Source organism: Natator depressus, chromosome 3 (assembly GCF_965152275.1).
Source record: "Natator depressus isolate rNatDep1 chromosome 3, rNatDep2.hap1, whole genome shotgun sequence".
NCBI classification, from domain to species: Eukaryota; Metazoa; Chordata; order Testudines; family Cheloniidae; genus Natator; species Natator depressus.
Window position 1 is genome coordinate 84,464,116 of NC_134236.1, and position 19,319 is coordinate 84,483,434.

At 43.1% G+C, this 19,319-nt stretch overlaps 1 protein-coding gene across 1 annotated transcript in view; it reads right to left on the minus strand.

Moving 5' to 3' along the window:
- Positions 1 to 1,018: 1,018 nt before the first annotated feature.
- The window catches only part of AK9 (adenylate kinase 9), a 228,501-nt gene continuing 210,200 nt past the window's right edge, over positions 1,019 to 19,319 (minus strand). The window contains exons 35-40 of the mRNA XM_074948221.1: positions 16,640 to 16,836; positions 15,791 to 15,960; positions 13,591 to 13,689; positions 13,409 to 13,511; positions 11,992 to 12,106; positions 1,019 to 1,528 (exon numbers count right to left, since the gene is read on the minus strand). Of these exons, the coding sequence (XP_074804322.1) occupies positions 1,326 to 1,528; positions 11,992 to 12,106; positions 13,409 to 13,511; positions 13,591 to 13,689; positions 15,791 to 15,960; positions 16,640 to 16,836 (887 nt within the window). The 3' untranslated portion in view covers positions 1,019 to 1,325. The remainder of the gene's footprint in view (positions 1,529 to 11,991; positions 12,107 to 13,408; positions 13,512 to 13,590; positions 13,690 to 15,790; positions 15,961 to 16,639; positions 16,837 to 19,319) is intronic.

Genomic DNA, 19,319 nt, shown 5'->3' on the forward strand with positions numbered 1-19,319 from the left:
TCCCCACTGTGGCCAGTGCAACACCAAGGACCTCAGCCGCCTTCTGCCAGAGAAAGGGTTGCTCGTTCTCTGCACCTGCTCACCGCCCTGCCAGTCTAGTCCTAGAGTTTAGAAAGCTCTTGCTTTATTTAAAACATATTTTTTAAAAATCAGCAAATGTAGAAAGAAAATGCTTGAAAGGCCCTGGCTAAGAAGTGGGCTGGGCTTTGAGAACTAACTTTTTAAAAGTCCTTCCAAACAGAATGATAAGGGCTCGAGAGCGGATGGATTCTGACTTTTTTTTCCTGAGATAAAGTTCTTTGAGAATTTTTTAAATATTTTAGTTTTACATTCACACCCTCCTTAAACTGTATTGTAAATGTGGCTGTAGAAACATAAATAACTGGGTAGAAGCAATAAAAGGAACAGGAAATAACTACTGTAGTCAGATGTCATGTCACCTGTATCAGAGTAACAGCCGTGTTAGTCTGTATTTGCAAAAAGAAAAGGAGTACTTGTGGCACCTTAGAGACTAACCAATTTATTTGAGCATAATCTTTCGTGAGCTACAGCTTACTTCATCGGATGCATAAATTGGTTAGTCTCTAAGGTGCCACAAGTACTCCTTTTCTTTTTATGTCACCTGTAGATACTTGTTTCCAAGAGTGTTCTGCTTGGGTATGTTTAAAACACTGGTATCTTAAAACTCCTTGATTTTTGTTTATGAGACCATTTTCCTCAAAGGTTTTTTAAACATCCTTTGTTTCCCTAAATGATTGGTTACCTTGTTAATGGTCACAAAGAGATACAGAAGTGGTAAGTATAAAATCTAGCACAAATTAATCAATTTAGTCATGTCTAACTGCCTCTTTCTGTACAACGGTGTGAAAGTAAGTTTAAGCTTGTTCCATTACATCTAATAAAAGAGTGCATTTATTGTACTGATAATGCTGACATACTGAGAGACAGAAAAATGATTGTGAAAAACTAAATTGTAAAATTCAGTGAAGTTTTCAGAATATTTAATAATTTTCTTTCAGTGCTGATCAAAATATTCCCTACTTTTCAAGATAATAAACATTTCTAAAATATATTGCATATGATATATTAAATTAATATGTTTTTACAATAAACTACATCAAATCTATGCCAGCCAATCATAACTAAATTCTACCTATCAGAGTCTTATCTATTCATAAAAGTATAACATTCTTTGTTAACACAATTACTTTTATGGCTAAACATTTATGACCAGTTGAAGTACAAAATAAGTAAATTCACCAAGCTAGTCAGAATTCAGTAGTTCAATGAAAATGCCCAATTATTTCATTGTCGCACATTTCAAACTAACCAGAGGTTGGATCCACATCTTTAAGAGACAAAAACATCCGTAATTTGTGATCAAAGTCAATAGGTCTATTTTGAGGTTCTTTGTATTTACGGGTCATTTTGGTACCCAAGTAGGGGATGAGGTCACAGTGATCTATGAACTGCTCCAGTTTCCTCTTGTACTTCTTTCGTACATATTCTGAGCTCCTGGGGTTATAAGCTGCAAGAAATCAAATATATTAAAATATACCATGTTACATTTTTTTTTAAATTTATATTGCAAACATCATGATAGATGGAGTCATATTACAAAGTAAAGACAGAAAGATCAAACCCACACCTTTCCCCCTCAACTACTGATACTAGCACCACAGACTACATCCGGAGCCAACATGCCCAGATTTTAAAAAAAAAAAAAAAGTTCGGGATGTGATTTTCAGAAGTGCAAAGCATTCATAACATGAATTTAAATAGCAATGGGTGCTCAGATTTTTGTCCTTTAAAAAATAGCATATTAAAATACATCTTAAATAGCCAAGTGCAAACAAATTTCAGGGCCAAGGGCCTTACACTGACAATAATCTCAACCCCACTTCTTCCACCCCACATTTTGGTATTCAACCATGGTGACAGAAAGCAAGAGTATTCTTGTTGAGTGTAATTGTAATGAGGCATCGGGGCAATGGTGGTTTAAGACAGGCAAATCTTAGGCCAGTCAGTGCTGTATAGATGATAATCCATATCTTGAATGGGACCTAGAACTGGACTGGACATCATGGGGAACTATGCTATGTGTTATAACAATCTGTTTTACTTAAAAATGTATGCACCTGCATGTGGCACTAACTGAAGCCTCTGAGTGATTTGTAAGCGGAGCACATTACAGCAGTCAAGCTAGTGGGCATGAATAACTATGGTGAGGTAACCTGTTTCCTTTCCATGAGTGACATCTCTCCTAATCTGTGATTTATAGGCAGTGCCTTTTCTGCACAGTTTTTGGAAGCAGTTCAGCACCGTTACTAGGGAACTCTGAGTTAGACCATACCTATTATTTCTGCCCACCAGAAGATTGCTTCCAAAGCCACAGAAACACTTAGATGTGATTTTGAAACAAAACCCCAACAATAGAATCAAAACTGGTAGACAAACTAGATGTCATTTCAGTGTGGGCATGTGTTAGACATAAACTCTACTTCTAGTTTTCCTATTTGGAAATCACCAGCGTGGGTGGATTGTTTCAGATGTTCTGAAAAGAAATGATCAGGTACCAAACTTCCATTCTGGAGCGCAGCATCTCCCACAATCTGTGACTGATGTGTACTAAGCACAACAGTGAAATAGTAAAATACAGGAACAAAGAAGGAAAGAGATAGTGTAGGTAAAAGGGAGACAGAAATCCAAACTGCTTGAGAAAAAAGATCTAGAGAAATTTACAATGGGACCAACACATAAAGCACCTTCCCACAAAGGGTGTATTTAAAAGGACAGGAGGCGCACTTAATGTTGAAAGCGTTGTTCAAGGATCAAGTGGCTACTCTATATATCTCCTCTGTAGTAGTTAAGGCTCTGTCTAGAAAACTGCTACAGAGTGTGTGGAATGAAGTTTAATCCCTGGAACTGTTTAACAGATGCTACAAAGGTATTAACAATTCAGCACTTCATCCGCATGGCCAGGGAGAATCTGGAGGCCTATACACTTTGGGAGAAAGTAAATGAACCTTGAGGCTGATTCTGTGAATTAATCTGTATGTCTGAGATCAATTTTCATGTCTCTTTACATGTCCAGATGGTGCCCTAAATTCTCCTTAGATTGGTAATGGTTTGAGCACAAAGATACTACGATTTCATGAGAAGTGTGGAAAATATAATGTATTGATTAGAAAGCATGTGGGGATTAGGAAATCCACTTTGTTCTTGTAGAATATATGATATGGTTCTTTCATTGACAGCACGGTGGGCTCTGAAACCTTTCTTGTTGAATTAATAGTCACAAGGAAACAGGTCTTGGTAGAAAGATAAATATTAGAACATGTCATAGAAAAAATAGTTACAAACAGGTTCCTTAATTATTGTTCTTTGAAATATGTTGCACAGGTCCTTCCACTCTTGATGTCTGTGCACCCAGCTGTCAGAAACTTTTTCCCCTCCGTGGTACTGGTTGGGCAGCTTTAATTCCCCCAGCTGGCATATGCTGCTGTGTGCAGGTATAACAGGCAGAGCCCCCCCTCCCCAGTTCCTTCTTGCCATAACTCCAATGTAGAGGGGTAGAAGGGCAAGTCGGGGAATAGATATGTTCAGCACATCTTGAAGAACAACAGTTATGGAACAGGATAGTACTGTTTTTAATTCTTCAAGTGATTGCACGTGTGCATTCCACTCTTGGTGACTCACAAACCATAGAACAGGAGGTAGGATTGGATTCTATTTCAATAAAGATTGGAGAACAACTCATCCCACTCTAGCATCGTCTGTGGTGTCTTGACCCACAGCGTAGTGGGATGCAAATGTGGACCAAGCACCAGATTGCCACTTTACAAATGTCTGCAACTGGAACTTGTGCCAAAAAGGCCACTGAGTTTGATTGTGACCTCGTCAAATGAGCTGTAATTCTGATGGGCGGAGTGACATTAGCCAATTCATAGCTTATATGTATACAGAATGAAATCCAGGAAGAAATTCTTTGGGTGGAGACTGATTGACCTCTTACTCTGTCAGCCACTGCTATGAACAACTGGGAAGATTTACAAAAGTGTCTGGTTCTATCTAGGTAAAATGCCAAGGTTATTTTGATGTCCAAGGTATGCTAATGCTCTTCCTTCTGGTTTGTATCCTGCTTGGGGCAGAGAATAGGCATATAAATTGGCTGGTTGACGTGGAAAGAGGAAACCATCTTTGGGAGGAACTTAAGTTGAGGGCGCAGGCAAATACTGTCCTTAAAAGATTATATATGGAGATCCTGACATTAATGACCATAACTCCTTTACTCTTCTAGCTGAAGTAATGATCACCAGAAAAGCCACTTTCATTGACAGAAGCAGCAGAGAGCAGGTAGCCAACTATTCAAGTGGGGGACCCATAAATCTTGACAGTAAGTAGGGTTAGATTCTACGGGGAACAGCATACTGCACTTGAGGGTATAATTTGACTAAGCCCTTTAAAACGTTATGAACATGTCACTGGAGAAACAGCAATTGTTCACCGTAGGATGGAATGCTGAAATTGCGGCCAGATGTACCTTGATGGAACTAACCGCCAAACCTTGGTATTTAGGTATAATGAGTAGTCCAGAATAAGTTGAACTGAATAACTGGATGATAACACCCCATATTGATGAGACCAGCTGGACAAATGCCTCCATTTAATCACTCTTGTAGAAGGCTTTCTACTATGTAGCATGATCTCTTGAATGCCTGTTGAGCAAGCCTGCTCCCTAGTGTCTAGCCTTGAAGCATCCTCGCAGTTAAGTGAAAGGATTGTAGGCGTGGCTGAAGAAGGCAACCATGATCCTTGGAGATTATGTCCAAGTCCAATCGAAGTTAAACTGGAGGTTTCACTGACAGCTCCAGGAGAGTGGAGAACCATTGCTGATGGGCCCATGCTGGGGCTATAAGTATGACTCTGGCCTGGTCTTGTCTTATTTTTAGCAATACCCGTGAATGAATTGGATTGGTAGAAAAGCGTAGAGGAGTGTGCCTGACCACATCAGTAAAAAGGCTTCTGTCATAGAACCCAGGCTGTGGCCCCATAGGGAGCAGAACTGCTGACATTTTCTGTTAGATTTTTTCACAAATAGGTCTACTGGGGGAAAACCCAACTGCTGGAAAATGTGTGTGGCCACATCTGAGCAAAGAAACCTCTTGTCCTGAGGGGGCCCAGAGCTAGAGCAGCAGGAGGGGGAGGCTTATGCCTATAACTAAGGCTAAGATTTTGTCGTGGTTATTTTTAGTAAAAGTCATGGACAGGTCATGGGCAATAAACACAAATTCATTGAAGCTGTGACCTGTTTGTGACTTTTGCTGCTGTGCCTCCATGGTTTCCCCCACCACCATGGCGGCTGGGAGCTGGGGGGTTCCCCCTCCACCCATGGCAGCTGGAAGCTGCAGGGTGACCATATTTCCCAAAGAGAAAATGAGACACCCCAGCTGCTCACCCAAGGTGTCCCCCTCTCCCCATGTGAGGCTGTCAGTGGAACCTTGAGGAGGGCCCCCTCAGGAGTCTGTTACCTGTCACTGGAACCCTGCCAAGGACCACTGGGCTGTCAGCTCCAGAGTCCTGCAGCCCCTGGGGCTGAAGCAGAGAATGTCATGGAGGTCTCTGGAAGTCACGGATTCCATGACCTCTGTGACATAAACATAGCCTTACCTATAACCCCTGGACCACTCTTTTGATAGGTCCTGTCCAGGAGAAGGAGCAGAACATTGGTGTGTCTGATGTGGCTAATAGTGCTTCCTGACAGGACAGGAGTGTAGAGACACAGGGAATCCAGGATGGCTCTAGTGTCCTTAAGTGCATGGAGCTTGCTGTCTGTCTGGTCTGAGAATAGAGAAGGATTCTCAAATGGTAAGTCCTAGATAGTGCTCTGTACTTTACAGGGAAGATCAGAAGACCATAGCCAGGATGATCTACTCGTGGCCACTGTAGAAGGCATGGTTCTAGCTGCCAAGTCTGCTGTGTCCAGCCCCACCTGCAGTGATGTTCTCGTGACTAGTATTCTCTCATTGACTAGGGAAGAGAACTCCTGTCTAGTATTCTCTGGAAGTAGCTCTTTGAACTTTTCCATGGAGCCCCATACATTAAAATCATATAGTCCCAGCAGAACCTGTTGGATAGCGATACACAGCTGCAAACTCCCTGTTGAATAAATTTTTCTGCCAAATACATTCATCTTTTTAGTATTCTTTGAGTTGGCCGTGGCAGCCTGATGCTCTTGACACACTCTCTCTCATTAGCTGCTGTCATGGCTAATGAGCCTGGTGGCAGGTGAGCATAGAGGTACTCAAAACCTTGATAGGGCACATCATATTTTCTTTCTGCCCTTTTTGAGGTGGGAGATAGTGAAGGAGCCAGCTACAGAGCCTTTATAGGCTCTACTATTAATTTGTTAATTGCAGAGCTACCTTAGAGGGAACCACTGATGATAAAAAGTCAACCACATGATGTGAAGCTTCCCTGACCTCTTTGACCTATACACACCTAAGTCTTCAGCCACTCTCTTTAGCAACTTTTGGTAAACTTCAAGGTCATTAGGAGGAGGTGAAATTGTTTGTGATGGGGTGTATCTGCCCCACACTGGCCCACCTGGGAGTGCTTGGCCGCGCTGCCCAGAAGGCAAGAGCAGCTGTAATGATGCTAGCTACTAGGCATTTGAGTCATCAACCCCCCACTCCCATTTTGCTTTTCCACAATACGGCACCTTGAGACAGGGGTGTATCCACCCTGCGACACTGTTCCAGACAAAACAGCATCATCTGCTGAGGATGAAGAGGAAGCCAAAAGTGGGAGAGGTAGAATCTCCTCTGCGGGCTGTTGCTCTGGCACTGGAGCCTCTTCCTGATGCTCAGTACTGGGCCCGGTACCAAACTCTGGAGATGGAGCAGTTCGGTGCATAGACTCAGGCCTTCTAAATGAGAGCATTGAGTATATACAGTCTGGAGAAGATCTGAATGTTGTGGGAAACCCCCATGGATTCCAAAATGGCCACTGAAATGGAACAGGGCTCCATTATCCTGGCCACATTCCCATGGAAGGTGCCATTGCTGGTAAGTAGGAAGAGAGGATCTGGGCAAAGACTGGCAGGTACTGCTTCAGGGTTGAGACACGTATGACACCACCCCCGAGTCTGACAAAGAGAATTCTCTTTCCTCTGACCATGGCAGAGCCTATCCTCTTGGTTTTGGGGGCTTGTGTTGTGAGCCAGGTGATGGGCAGAGTGATGCCATCATAGCAGGCTTTCCCTGCGATAGCACTGCCTGTCTAGGAAGTGGGCAACTGCGGTACTGGTGTTGGAATCACTGGCAGCTTTGCTGGGGGACCAGACTCTTGTAAGGACAGGGACACCAGCACAGAAAGACAAAGCAGGTTCCTTGCCACTGCAAACACCTCTGGAGTAGTTGGAACTGAGGTGGTCTTTTGTTGCGGTGCTGAAGAAGTTGATGGTGCCTCTTCTGCCCTCGACAATGCCCCTTGTGGTGCTGGAACCGACTGTGCTGACTTAGACAGACATTTGTCGGAGTGCTTAGGGTTCAGGTGCATTCTATTCAACTCCTTGACTATCTTACCAGACTTAGAGGGTGCAGATCTTCCCCTGGAAGCCTTGTACTTTTTCCTCAGTAAAGGCAAGGGAGAATGGTGCCAGGATTCTGCTAACACAGGAAGTGCACTTCTCACTGAAGCTGCTGCACTCAGCACTGGGTCAGACTGGGATGACTGACTGTGTGCTGAACACTGCTTCCATCAGCAGGAATTACAGCCTGGCCTTCCTACCCTTCTTCATCCTAGGCTTGAACTCTGGCACCCCAGTGTTCATGGGTGCCTCTCCCAAGCACATTAGGAAGCTATTGTGCAGGTTGCTAACTGGCATAGTCCTGGAGTAAAAAGCAGCCGGTGACCAGGGCATACCTTGGTACCATGAATAGAAAGACCCCAAACGGGGAAATGACAAGTCCAAAAAAATATTGTTTTTTTTAACACTAAGAGCTAGACTAACAATATATATTGTGACAAAGTTCCTGCTCTACCTTGGTGGGTCTTGTGCTTATTGGCGGATTTGCTCGCCCTGGAGCTTCACGGCAGCCCTCAGCTTGGCCGTTTTTCTGAATTCACAGTCCAGGTCGACTCCTCCTGTGTCTGACCAGGAGTTGGGAGGATTTGGGGGGAACCCGGGCCCGAACTCTACTCCGGGTTCCAGCCCAGGACCCTGTGGAATGCAGCTGTCTAGAGTGCCTCCTGGAACAGCTGTGCGACAGCTACAACTCCCTGGGCTACTTCCCCATGGCCTCCTCCCAACACCTTCTTTATCCTCACCATAGGACCTCTCTCCTGGTGTCTGATAATGCTTGTACTCCTCAGTCCTCCAACAGTCTGCGTTCTCACTCTCAGCTCCTAGTGCCTCTTGCTCCCAGCTCCTCACACACACACCACAAACTGAAGTGAGCTCCTTTTTAAAACCCAAGTGCCCTGATTAGCCTGCCTTAATTGATTCTAGCAGCTTCTTGATTGGCTGCAGGTGTTCTAATCCGCCTGTCTTAATTGTCTCCAGAAGGTTCCTAATTGTCCTGGAACCTTCCCTGTTACCTTACCCAGGGAAAAGGGACCTACTTAGCCTGGGGCTAATATATCTGCCTTCTATTACTCTCAATTTCTCTCCAGTAGCCATCTGGCCTGACCCTGTCACACTTGATTGTGAGATGGTGGCTTTTGGGGCATCTAGTAAAGTGTTCTGAAATATTTCCCAATTATCCTTGATGTTTTTCTGATTAAATTCTTCCTCCCAGATTAAAAAAAAAAAAAAAACCTTCCCTGTTACCTTACCCAGGGAAAAGGGACCTACTTAGCCTGGGGCTAATATATCTGCCTTCTATTACTCTCAAGTAGCCATCTGGCCTGACCCTGTCACACTTGATTGTGAGATGGTGGCTTTTGGGGCATCTAGTAAAGTGTTCTGAAATATTTCCCAATTATCCTTGATGTTTTTCTGATTAAATTCTTCCTCCCAGATTAAAAAAAAAAAAAAAAAACCTTCCCTGTTACCTTACCCAGGGAAAAGGGACCTACTTAGCCTGGGGCTAATATATCTGCCTTCTATTACTCTCAAGTAGCCATCTGGCCTGACCCTGTCACACTTGATTGTGAGATGGTGGCTTTTGGGGCATCTAGTAAAGTGTTCTGAAATATTTCCCAATTATCCTTGATGTTTTTCTGATTAAATTCTTCCTCCCAGATTAAAAAAAAAAAAAAAAACCTTCCCTGTTACCTTACCCAGGGAAAAGGGACCTACTTAGCCTGGGGCTAATATATCTGCCTTCTGTTACTCTCCTATAGCCATCTAGCTCGACCCTGTCACAATATACAGTATGTTACACAAAGGCTGAGAGAAGAATTGTTCTGGCATAGAACAGAGTTCCAACATAAATTGTGGGCAGTAAGAAGGAACTGAGGAGAACTAAGGATGGCTCTGCCCTTTATACCTTCACATAGTGCCATGTGCCAGGAGGGGGAGCTCAAGCCACCAAATGGGTACCGCAGAGGGAAAAAGTTTCCAGTGCCGGTGTGCTGAGCACACAGACACCAAGAGTGGAATGCACATGTGCAATCACTCAAAGAAGAACTAAAAAATGATAAAGCAAGAGTCTGTAAGACCAAATGCAGGTCCCACTCTGGGATGATAGTCACAGGGCTCTCCAAACTAGTGATAAGGCATCTAATGGCCCTTGAGGCTCATAGATGGTTGATCAGGGATTCTGTTGTTCCAGCTCATTGCACACTCCTGAGGGTCAAGACATGTCCTTGACTTCTCATTGGAACCACCACTACATCTTCAAACCGCCCCCCCCCCCCCCCCGCACCAGATTTACCCAGATTTGAGATGCAATTCTATCCAGTTTTGGATATAACAAGAGATGTCTAGGATTCTGAGATTTCTAAGGTCAAGCTACTTATTCATGCACAAGAAGAATTTTATTCAGGTGGCCAAGAAAGTTTTACAAGGTTGGCTCCCTGACTGGGATTAGTAAACTGTTAATTAATCTATTAGAGAAGACCTCAGTGCTCTGAAAGCTCCATGCAGACACAAAGTATGTGAAGAACCCGATAGAGAAGATAAACTTGTCATTACCTAAAAAAAAACCCATGGAAAGCAAGAGGTTAAAAATAACAAAAGGCAGGGGAGAGCTGAACCACTGAACATATTGCTCTGTCACAGGTAAGACTTCTGGTGAGTGGAAGTAAAGGATGTGGTCTTGCCCAGAGTCCGCTAGCAACAGCACTGAACCGCCTCCTATTTCTGCACAGAAGGCACAGCTCAGTCACAAACCAGGGAGATGTTAGACTCCTGAATACACTGGAGAAGAGAGCTTGTCCTCTCTGGGCTGGCTACAGATGAAAAGTTCTTTAGGCCACCCTAGTCACCTGTCTATCCAGGAGCAGTGAAGAGTCAAATAATAAGCTGATATGAACAACTGAGACAAAATTTGGGCATACTCCCTAAGTGTCGAAAGCAGTCCTTACACCTGTCAATTCCAAAAGATGTTTTATTCTATCAACAAGTATCACTTCAATCTTCTGTGAACTGAGTTTAAGTCAGCTAACTTTCATTAAGGATTGTATTTATCTACTGTATCTACTGGGAAAGTAAGGAGATCCTAAAGAACATAGGTTCAATAAGAATGAGATGTAGAACTGAAAATCATCAGCATACTGGTGGTATAACAGCCCATAAATAAGGGTAAGATTTAGTCATGGGTATTTTTAGTAAAAGTCATGGACAGGTCATGGACAATAAACAAAAATTCACGGCCCGTGACCTGTCCATGACTATTACTATAAATACCACTGACTAAATCTTAGCTGCTCCTAGGGCCCTGGACTGCTGCTGTTGGAAGTGGGGCAGGGGGGAGGTGGCCCTGGGGCTGACTACCCCCCACCACCTGCTGCTCCGAGGCCCTCAGGGCCGCTGCTCTGACAACCTCTGGGGTGGCCCCTGGCACCACTGCTCCAGGGTCACCACCAGGACCGCTGCTGCTCAGGCAGCCCCGGGGCCAGCTGCTGTGGCCACCCAAGGAGCAGCTGGTCTGGCTGGCTCTGGGGCTAGCTGCTTGGGTGATCCTGGGGTCAGCCACACCAGCTGCTGCAGCTGCAGAAGTCACGGGAGGTCCTGGAAAGTCACAGAATCCATGACTTCCGTGACAGACTCGCAGCCTTACCCATACATTTTGAAATTTTCCACAGTGACATCACAAACAAGCTAGCAGGTCAACAACACTTGACTATGGTAAAGGCTGCTAAAAGCTCTAATTATATCATTGTGTACATTTGACCTGTGTCTTTCCCTAGAAAGTTACTGATGCAGCTTCTTGTATCATAACTAGATCTAATTTAGTGGATCAGTACGTGAATTTATGTTATGGAGCTGGCCTTAGAGCTGCTAATGCTCCATGTGAATCTAAAATCTGTTTCAACTAAACCAGTTTAAAAACAGTTAGATCCTGCACTGATATTTTGGTTGATTCTTTTCTGGTAATTGGTGTAGATCAGATAAATGTGTTAAGTTGATCTTTCAGCATCCTTTATTACAGTGACTCCAACCAGTTTTAAAAATGGTTCAGGTTGCCCAAGACACTACAGCTCCAGCTAGCTTTAAAAGCAATTTTTTTTGTTGTGTTTTAAAACTAGTTAATTGTGGGGAGGGGGATTTCCCTAGTGCGGTGATAAAGTAATATTAGAGTCTCACAATATTTTTGGGGGGGCCTATTAACACCTCTTCCACCTTGGTGCCCTATATATTTGCCAAAAACTTGTTTATATGTACTATGCTATGTATAGTATTTATTTTTTAAAGAATCAGACTTCAGAAGAATGGGGAAATCAGATGAGTCAGCGATTGCATTTTTAATCTAAAAATATTAAATAAAAGAATTCATTCCATGTATTCAATTAATCCTGTTACTATAGCACATTTTACCATACCTTTTAAATGATAGGCCACAAACAGCAGAGCAGTTTTTTTTACACTTAAGAATGGAAACTTTGGCTTTAAGCAGCCCACTTCATTCATAGCTTTTATTAGAGCAGTTGCTATCCCCTGAAGAAATAGAAATTTTTTTTTAAAAAGCCATAAAGCAAGGACTTGAACACAGTACACCAAAAATACATTAAAGGCCTGATCCTGCTGTCACTTAAGTCTATTTGTATAAGTGTTGATATACCATGGTGTCTGAGCATCTAAATAAATGGGAGTTTTGTTATTGCCTTCAACAGGAGTAGGGTCAGACCCTAAATAGTTCTCTTTTCCATCCATATGTTACAGAAAAGAAAATGCCTGTTTAGTATTTATTTTAATAACACTTTCCCATGGCAAGTTGCCATACTATTAGCAACACCATGTAAGTTTCATGTGAGAGTGTGCGCAAACATATGTATATGACCATGCATGGCCAGACTTGCTAGTGCAGCGTAGCTGCTCTATCCTCTACTGTACTATCATCATACTCAGCTCATGAACCCAATTTAACTTTCAGAGGATCACCCCAGAGCAAGGGTGATCCTCCAATGCCACAGAGCCAAAATAGAGATTCTTATGTCACATACTCTCCTTGTTGCCAACACAGCATGGAAAAGAAGGCAAGCTTCTGGGAGCAGGGTCTATGTTTTTGTTATGTGTTTGTACAGAACAGCACTACGCTATGATTAAGACCCCTAAGTGCAACTGCAATACAAATGAAACAGCAACAAACAGGAATGCCCATATACCATGCCTGTCCTTTGCATCCTTGGTCCTCCATCACCATTAAAGGCTGGCATAAGTTACAGCAGCTCTCTGTGCACCAAGCAGCACCAATATTAGAGCAGTACAAAGGTCAGCTTTATACCACCTGCACATCCCACCTACAATGGATTAGTGGATGCAAAGATGGATTAGGGGGCAGATGATATGGTCATAGGCCTGTGACAAATTGAATGGGCATGGATATTAGCTCCATATGTATTTTACACAAAAGCACAATGTATTAGTAGTTTTAACTCTGTGATAAATTAGAGAGCCATAAGATAAATGGAGGAACCTTGGGATAAATCTTATTACATTGTTCTGCAGTTTATCATATCATGATCGCTTCTCCGGGATACTGCCCATTAATTAATCTTCCCCAGGACTGTTTTAAGATTACAAATCTCCGAATAGCTTCAAACAGCTGCCATTTTTTAAACTACCAGTATTATCCTCTCTTAACTGTAAGTACATATATTACCATGATCTTTATTGAATTTCTATTAATAAAATCAAGATTAATGCTACAATTTAAAATAAAAAGCAAAAATCAGAAGACATAGTATGATCCTATATGGTCGCTTAAAATGAATTTAAATTAAAGAAGCAAAAACTAGCCTGTTCAAGGTATCCAGTCAGGGGAAGAGCAGTAAGTAGAACTGGTTCCTTTATTGGAGGGAGTTTATGTGGAAGCTTCTGATTCCAGTACTTTTCTGGTAACCTAAGACACAGAAGTTAAGTGCTTTCAAGACAGAAAATATGAAATGATTAAATGTTAAAATAAAAGTTAATAAATTCACCTCATAAATTTATGGAGTTTTTCTTCATTTTCAAAAATATATAGCTTATCTCGATATTCCACAGCATATTCAATGGTGCCAGGTACCAAGGCTTCGTATCTCAAAAGACAGAACAAGGAACAAGTACATATCTACAAGGAATATGAAGTACCACTTGTGCTATTTAAATACATTAAAAATGGGGACTGTTCTGATCCAATAGCTCTACTAATTACAAAAACAACTGGGTATGATGGTTCATGCTCCCACCACAACTGACAGAGCTACTCATAGTTCAGAATTTGAATCGCGTATATTGCCTCAATAATGAACATGGGCCCTACTCCAGACTAGCCTGTAAACAGCCTCCTACAGTGACTGTTTCTCTGGATGAGAATCTTTGAAGCTGAGAAGGGGTGATCTAGAGCTGGCTATGATGGCTCTACCCCAACCATGGATTTCCTCACAATGAGTGAATGCCCAGCTACCTTTTTAGGAGAGCTTTGTGACCTTATTGTGTGATACTGGTGGCTCAATTTGTATCTTCTTAGAATGTCTGAGATTTGGGTGCCATTTTGAATAATTAACCTGAAGTAAATCTTGGTTGAAACCATTCAAACCATGCAAGTTTTGTCACAATCAAAAATAAGGCTATAGAGATCCTCACCTCACAGAACCTACTCCCCTCCAAAAGGCTCAAGCTCACTCTTATTTTTAGCCATCTTTAGAGAAGGTAGGGGAGGGAGTCCTATATGATCTATTATTAAGGTTAAGATTCTGTCACGGTTATTTTTAGTAAAAGTCAGGAATAGGTCACTGGCAATAAACAAAAATTCACGGAAAACCTGTTCCTGACTTGTGACAAAATGGAGAGGAGGGGGTCCAGCACCCACCATTGCTGTGGTTCTTGGGTTCCCCAGGCACCCTTGGTGGCTCAGAGATCCATGGGCCCCGTGCCACTAGTGGTGGCTGAGTGCTGAGATTCCCACTGCCACCCACAGCAGGTGGGATCTGTGGGGGCCCCAATGTGGTTGCTGGGAGCAGGGAGGCTCCTGCCGCTCACGGTATCTAGGAGCTCCAGGGTCCTCCCCCAACTGCCTGGAGAGGCTGGGAGCTGCAGGGCTTCCCCCTACCACCCCTACAATGGCTGGGAGCTGCAGTGGGCCCTGCTGCCTGTGGCAACTGAGAGCTCCGGTACCCCGCTGGCTGACAGTTCCAGCCCCACCACCCCGGGGTTGAAGCAGAAAATATCACAGAGGTCTCTGGAAGTCACGGATTTCATGACCTCCGTGACATAAGCTTAGCCTTATCTATTATGTATTAAGTGACAATAATATGCTTGGCATTGTACAAGATACGAAAGAAGAAACAGTCCCAGCCTCAAAAAGCTTACAGTATAAGTACCTCCCACAATCTATCCCCCAAAGTCTTCAAGAGGTAATCATCCGCTCAACTCTCTTCCCTACTTGTTGCAGGGGGCCTGCTAGTAGGTCTGCTCCTTAGCTCCAGTTAAGATCTTTGGAGGGATAACAAACCTGTTTGCTCTCCATCTGTTTCGTCGGCCGGAGGTGTGTAGAAGCTGGTCCTCTTGAGGATGCTCCACTGGCTGACCTTACCTCATTCTGCTCATTAGAAATACTTCAGCGCACACCCATGTTAACAGAATTTCAAATAAGTAGGATATCTTTCAGCCTCTGAATGAGGGCTAATGTGGCATCAACAGCAGCTAAAGAAGAGTTTTTAACTACCACTACTGCAGAAAGCAAAAGGACCAGTCATGTCACCAATCCCTAAAAGACACTTATAGATCTTGAGAAGGGGAGAGATGGCCTACTGGCTGCCCATTCATCCACCATACAAGAAAAAGATTGGAGCAGTCTCACAGGCTGCCCTGTGAAAATATCAGAAGGGATGAAGGACAGAAGGCTACTGGACCCCACTAGACAGTAGCTAAAAACAGGAGCAGGAACTCTGGCTTTTTTGGGGAAACGCAAACCTATGCTGGTTTAGCCCACTTCATGTTTTATGCAATTTCTTCAATGTTTCAGGTTCATAATGAAGCCCGAAGCCAAGTGGGTTTCAAAAGTTTATTTTACAAAAGCTTTGCAGGGGCACAGTGTAAAGAGTTGTAATTGTTTTTCCCGTTGAAAACAGAAAAGCAGTACTTCTTCAGGGTCCTTTTTTTTTTAAAATAAATATTCTGGAAAATGTAAGGATTTACCTTTGTTTTCCATCTAGGTAAGTGACTGAACAGTATCCTTGCATTTCAGCCTTTTTAGGGAATAAGGCCTTTACTTCTGCCATTGTCAGTTTCTTTGGTAGCATATCTGGTGAGGGAAGAGGATGAGGTGCTAATGGTGGCACATACAACTCTGGTGCATTCAAGAATCTCTGTAGTAAGAGAAAATAAACTTTTGTGTTACAAAATAAACAGAGCATTATATAAACATTATACAAGCTACACAAGATGTGGCTTATTGCATTCTGGCTCTTCTGCTCTTTCTTGCTACTTCCCTACCTTTCACAGGTGCAGTACCTGCTTCTAGTCAGGGCCATCCCTAGCTATTCTGGGGCCCTATGCAGCCCCCCCGCGGGATGTGTGTGTGGGGCCCCAGGCCTCAGGGGCAGGGGGGGAGGCTGACCCCAGGTCTCCGTGGTGGGGGGGGAGGGGGCTGGCTCCAGGCCTCTGCAGGGGAGGGAGGGGACCCTGGCTTGGGGGGAACCGCCCCCCAGCACTCACTGGCGGCGTGGCGGGGGCTGGGTCACTGCACTTCCCACCGCTTGTGAGTGCAGGCCCGGCCCTCAGCAGTCCTCAGGGGAGTGGGGGTGGGGCTGGGGTGGGAAGAGGCGGGCCTGGGGAGGGGGTGGAGTGGGGGCATGGCTGGAGCAGAGCAGGAGCTGGAGTAGCACGCAGCTGCGCAGGGCACCAGGAAATTTGGTGCCCCAAATTTCCTGGTGCCCTACATAGCTGCGTACTTTGCGTATGGATAGGGACGGCCCTGCTCCTAGTAAAGCCACCCTTCCTCCTATCCCACCCTTGCTGAGGCCATTGAGGCCCTTGGATACTCACATTCAATTCCTCCTGCGAAGCCATTTTGTAATAGTGTCCTCGAAACTCTGCTGCAAACTGCAATGATGAGGTTACAGAGCAGTCAACCAGTTCACCCTTTTCTGCGATGCTGACAGGACAGTATTGTCCAAATTCTCCCAGCCGAGACTGCAGCTCTTGTGGTGTGATACATAAATCAGCAATACTGGCTGCTTTTCCTGTCGATAATAGAATAAAATGTTATTTTGTAAAATTTCAACATTTTTCACATGCAGTTCAAAATGTTGCCATTTTTGAGGATTATATCCGTTGTGGAAATGTAACGCTTATACTCAATGATGAGAATCACAAACTGGCAATCTTTATAAATAATTTGATTATTAAAGTAACTAGGTTGCAAAATATTTTATTAATTTATTTTGGTAATCTTTTCTTTAGCAATTACTTAAGAAATACAATAGCTAATGTTGCAGGATCCTCCACAGTTAATTTATTAATCAACTTTTTTTGAGGTAGTTTTGCATTATGGGTGTACTGTTTCATTCCTCTGATGCGAAGGAACATTTAAATTGTCATTTGATTTCTCGACATAGATGAAAAGAAGTTTAAATTAGGATGTGATAAAAACTCTCATTTATTCACCCCAGTCTTACAAACTTGAGGGTCTAGCTAACAGAGTTATTCAAGATCTCTTGGAATAAAATATCTAAGAAAATCCAATTTATATTTTAAAAGCCTGACCTTCAAATTATAGATTAAAGAGGAATTAAATATTATTTGGGTTATGACTGAAGTTTAGACGATTGAAGTTTGGGTGCCAATATGAGGCTGTAACAGGAAAAGCAAAAGGAGGGTGTAAAATAAGGCAGCACGTCTTTCCTCCACAAGCATTCTAACTTACATTGCACCATCCTCAAGGACAGCTGTGGCCAAACTCAACGCTGGTGTAAGATAACTCAACAACTAAAATGTGTCAGTTTATGCCAATACTGAATTTGATCCCCAAAGAATAGCAATTTTGTCCCCACAGAACAACAAATCAATTTAAGTAACATTTGTTATGTACTCATACTAATACCAAATCAATGCAAATTATGTTAGTTTGCCACTTACATCCCTCACCCCGCAGTTACATTTGGAAGAAGTGAAAATATCTCTCCTCTGCTTCTGTGTTCCTGGATCTCAGGCACCAGCTCTTATCCTCCCTATTGCCAGCAGATTTGTCTAAATGGGATTATCCCCTCAGAGAGGCCATGGATTTATTTATTCATGTATGTAAACTTAATAAAAGTGTGAAGATTGTACATGGATGCTTTGTATACATGCAGTCTTTAAAAACTAAGATAGAATCAATGTACTCATGACACTCCCAAATAGTAAGCACTCCCATTCACTCCTCCCATCCACGCAGTCTTCTTCCATGAAGAAGCCAGGGAGCACTGTTCCCTCTAAGCTGTGCGTGTATGTGCATGCACACAGATCCTAAACCCCATGCACATGGAAATTTGCACAGAAGCACAACAATTTGCACAGAAAGTTTTTTTTGCACACACGGCCTGTCAAAAATTAGAGGGAACATTGCCAGGGAGTGGAGGCAGGACTTGCAGAGACAACTTGTTATCAAATTCCATCCTCTGGTAAAACATATCTTGGAAGATGCTTCTGTACTTCACCAGAAGCAGAATCTGTAATGCCTTCACAGAGTGGCAGATAGCAACAGAATTACCAGCTAGTAGGAAAAGAGGAATCAGCATATGGATCCTGAGGAATCTGAGGTATCTAACTCACAGAGGCCTGCTAAGGAGCCAAGGACCAAGTAAAGCTTCTGTTTCCTGCCTTCCTATGACTCCTAGTTCCTTGCTTTCCAACCTCACCAACCCCTCCCCATCCCCCAAAAAAACTAAAAAGAAAGAAATTCCCAGACAAACAAAAATTTTATTAAGGTTGAGTGTACACTGGATAAAAAATCAAAACCTTCGAGAGACATGGTAGGTGATGTACTATCTTTTATTGGATCAGCTTCTGATGGTGAAAGACAAACTTTCAAGCTACACAGCTCTTCCTCAGGACCTCCGTGTAGCTCTGTGTTGCTCGAAAGCTTGTCTCTTTCACAAATACAAGTTGGTCCAATATTACCTCACTCACTTTGTTTCTCTAATATCCTGGGACCAACACGACTACAACAACACTGCAAAAAACAATCCTTGTAAGATTAACCTTAATTCTGAATTTTCTGTGTTTATAAATGTATTTTTATTTATACTAGTTTATAAAACAAAGCATCAGTCCTGGACTGAGACCTTAATAAGTATTTCAAATATATAAACAGAATAAATGGTCTCTTCCAGTGGCTCCCACTATACAATACTCTGGCAATCACAAAAAATATAAACAAAACTTCAACCCCCAAACAGATTCTACCCCAGTACCTAACACCCTAAAGAGGAAATTTTTGAGGAGTTGGGAAGGAAATAAGCCCTTCAGCAAATCCTGAAGATCAACAAACTCAGGCTACTTTGTACCAAGGGGTGAGAGGTAAGGAAGCAAATTCCAAACGGTGCTAAGGAGTCCTACTGGAGAACATCTTAATCGCAACTCCCTTTCATATCAACTGGGCTCCTGCTCAACCAACTCTGCTGATCTCAGTGGTGATAACATGTCACAAGGTGAGAGAGGTGGTCTCTTAAGGCTTGTCTACACA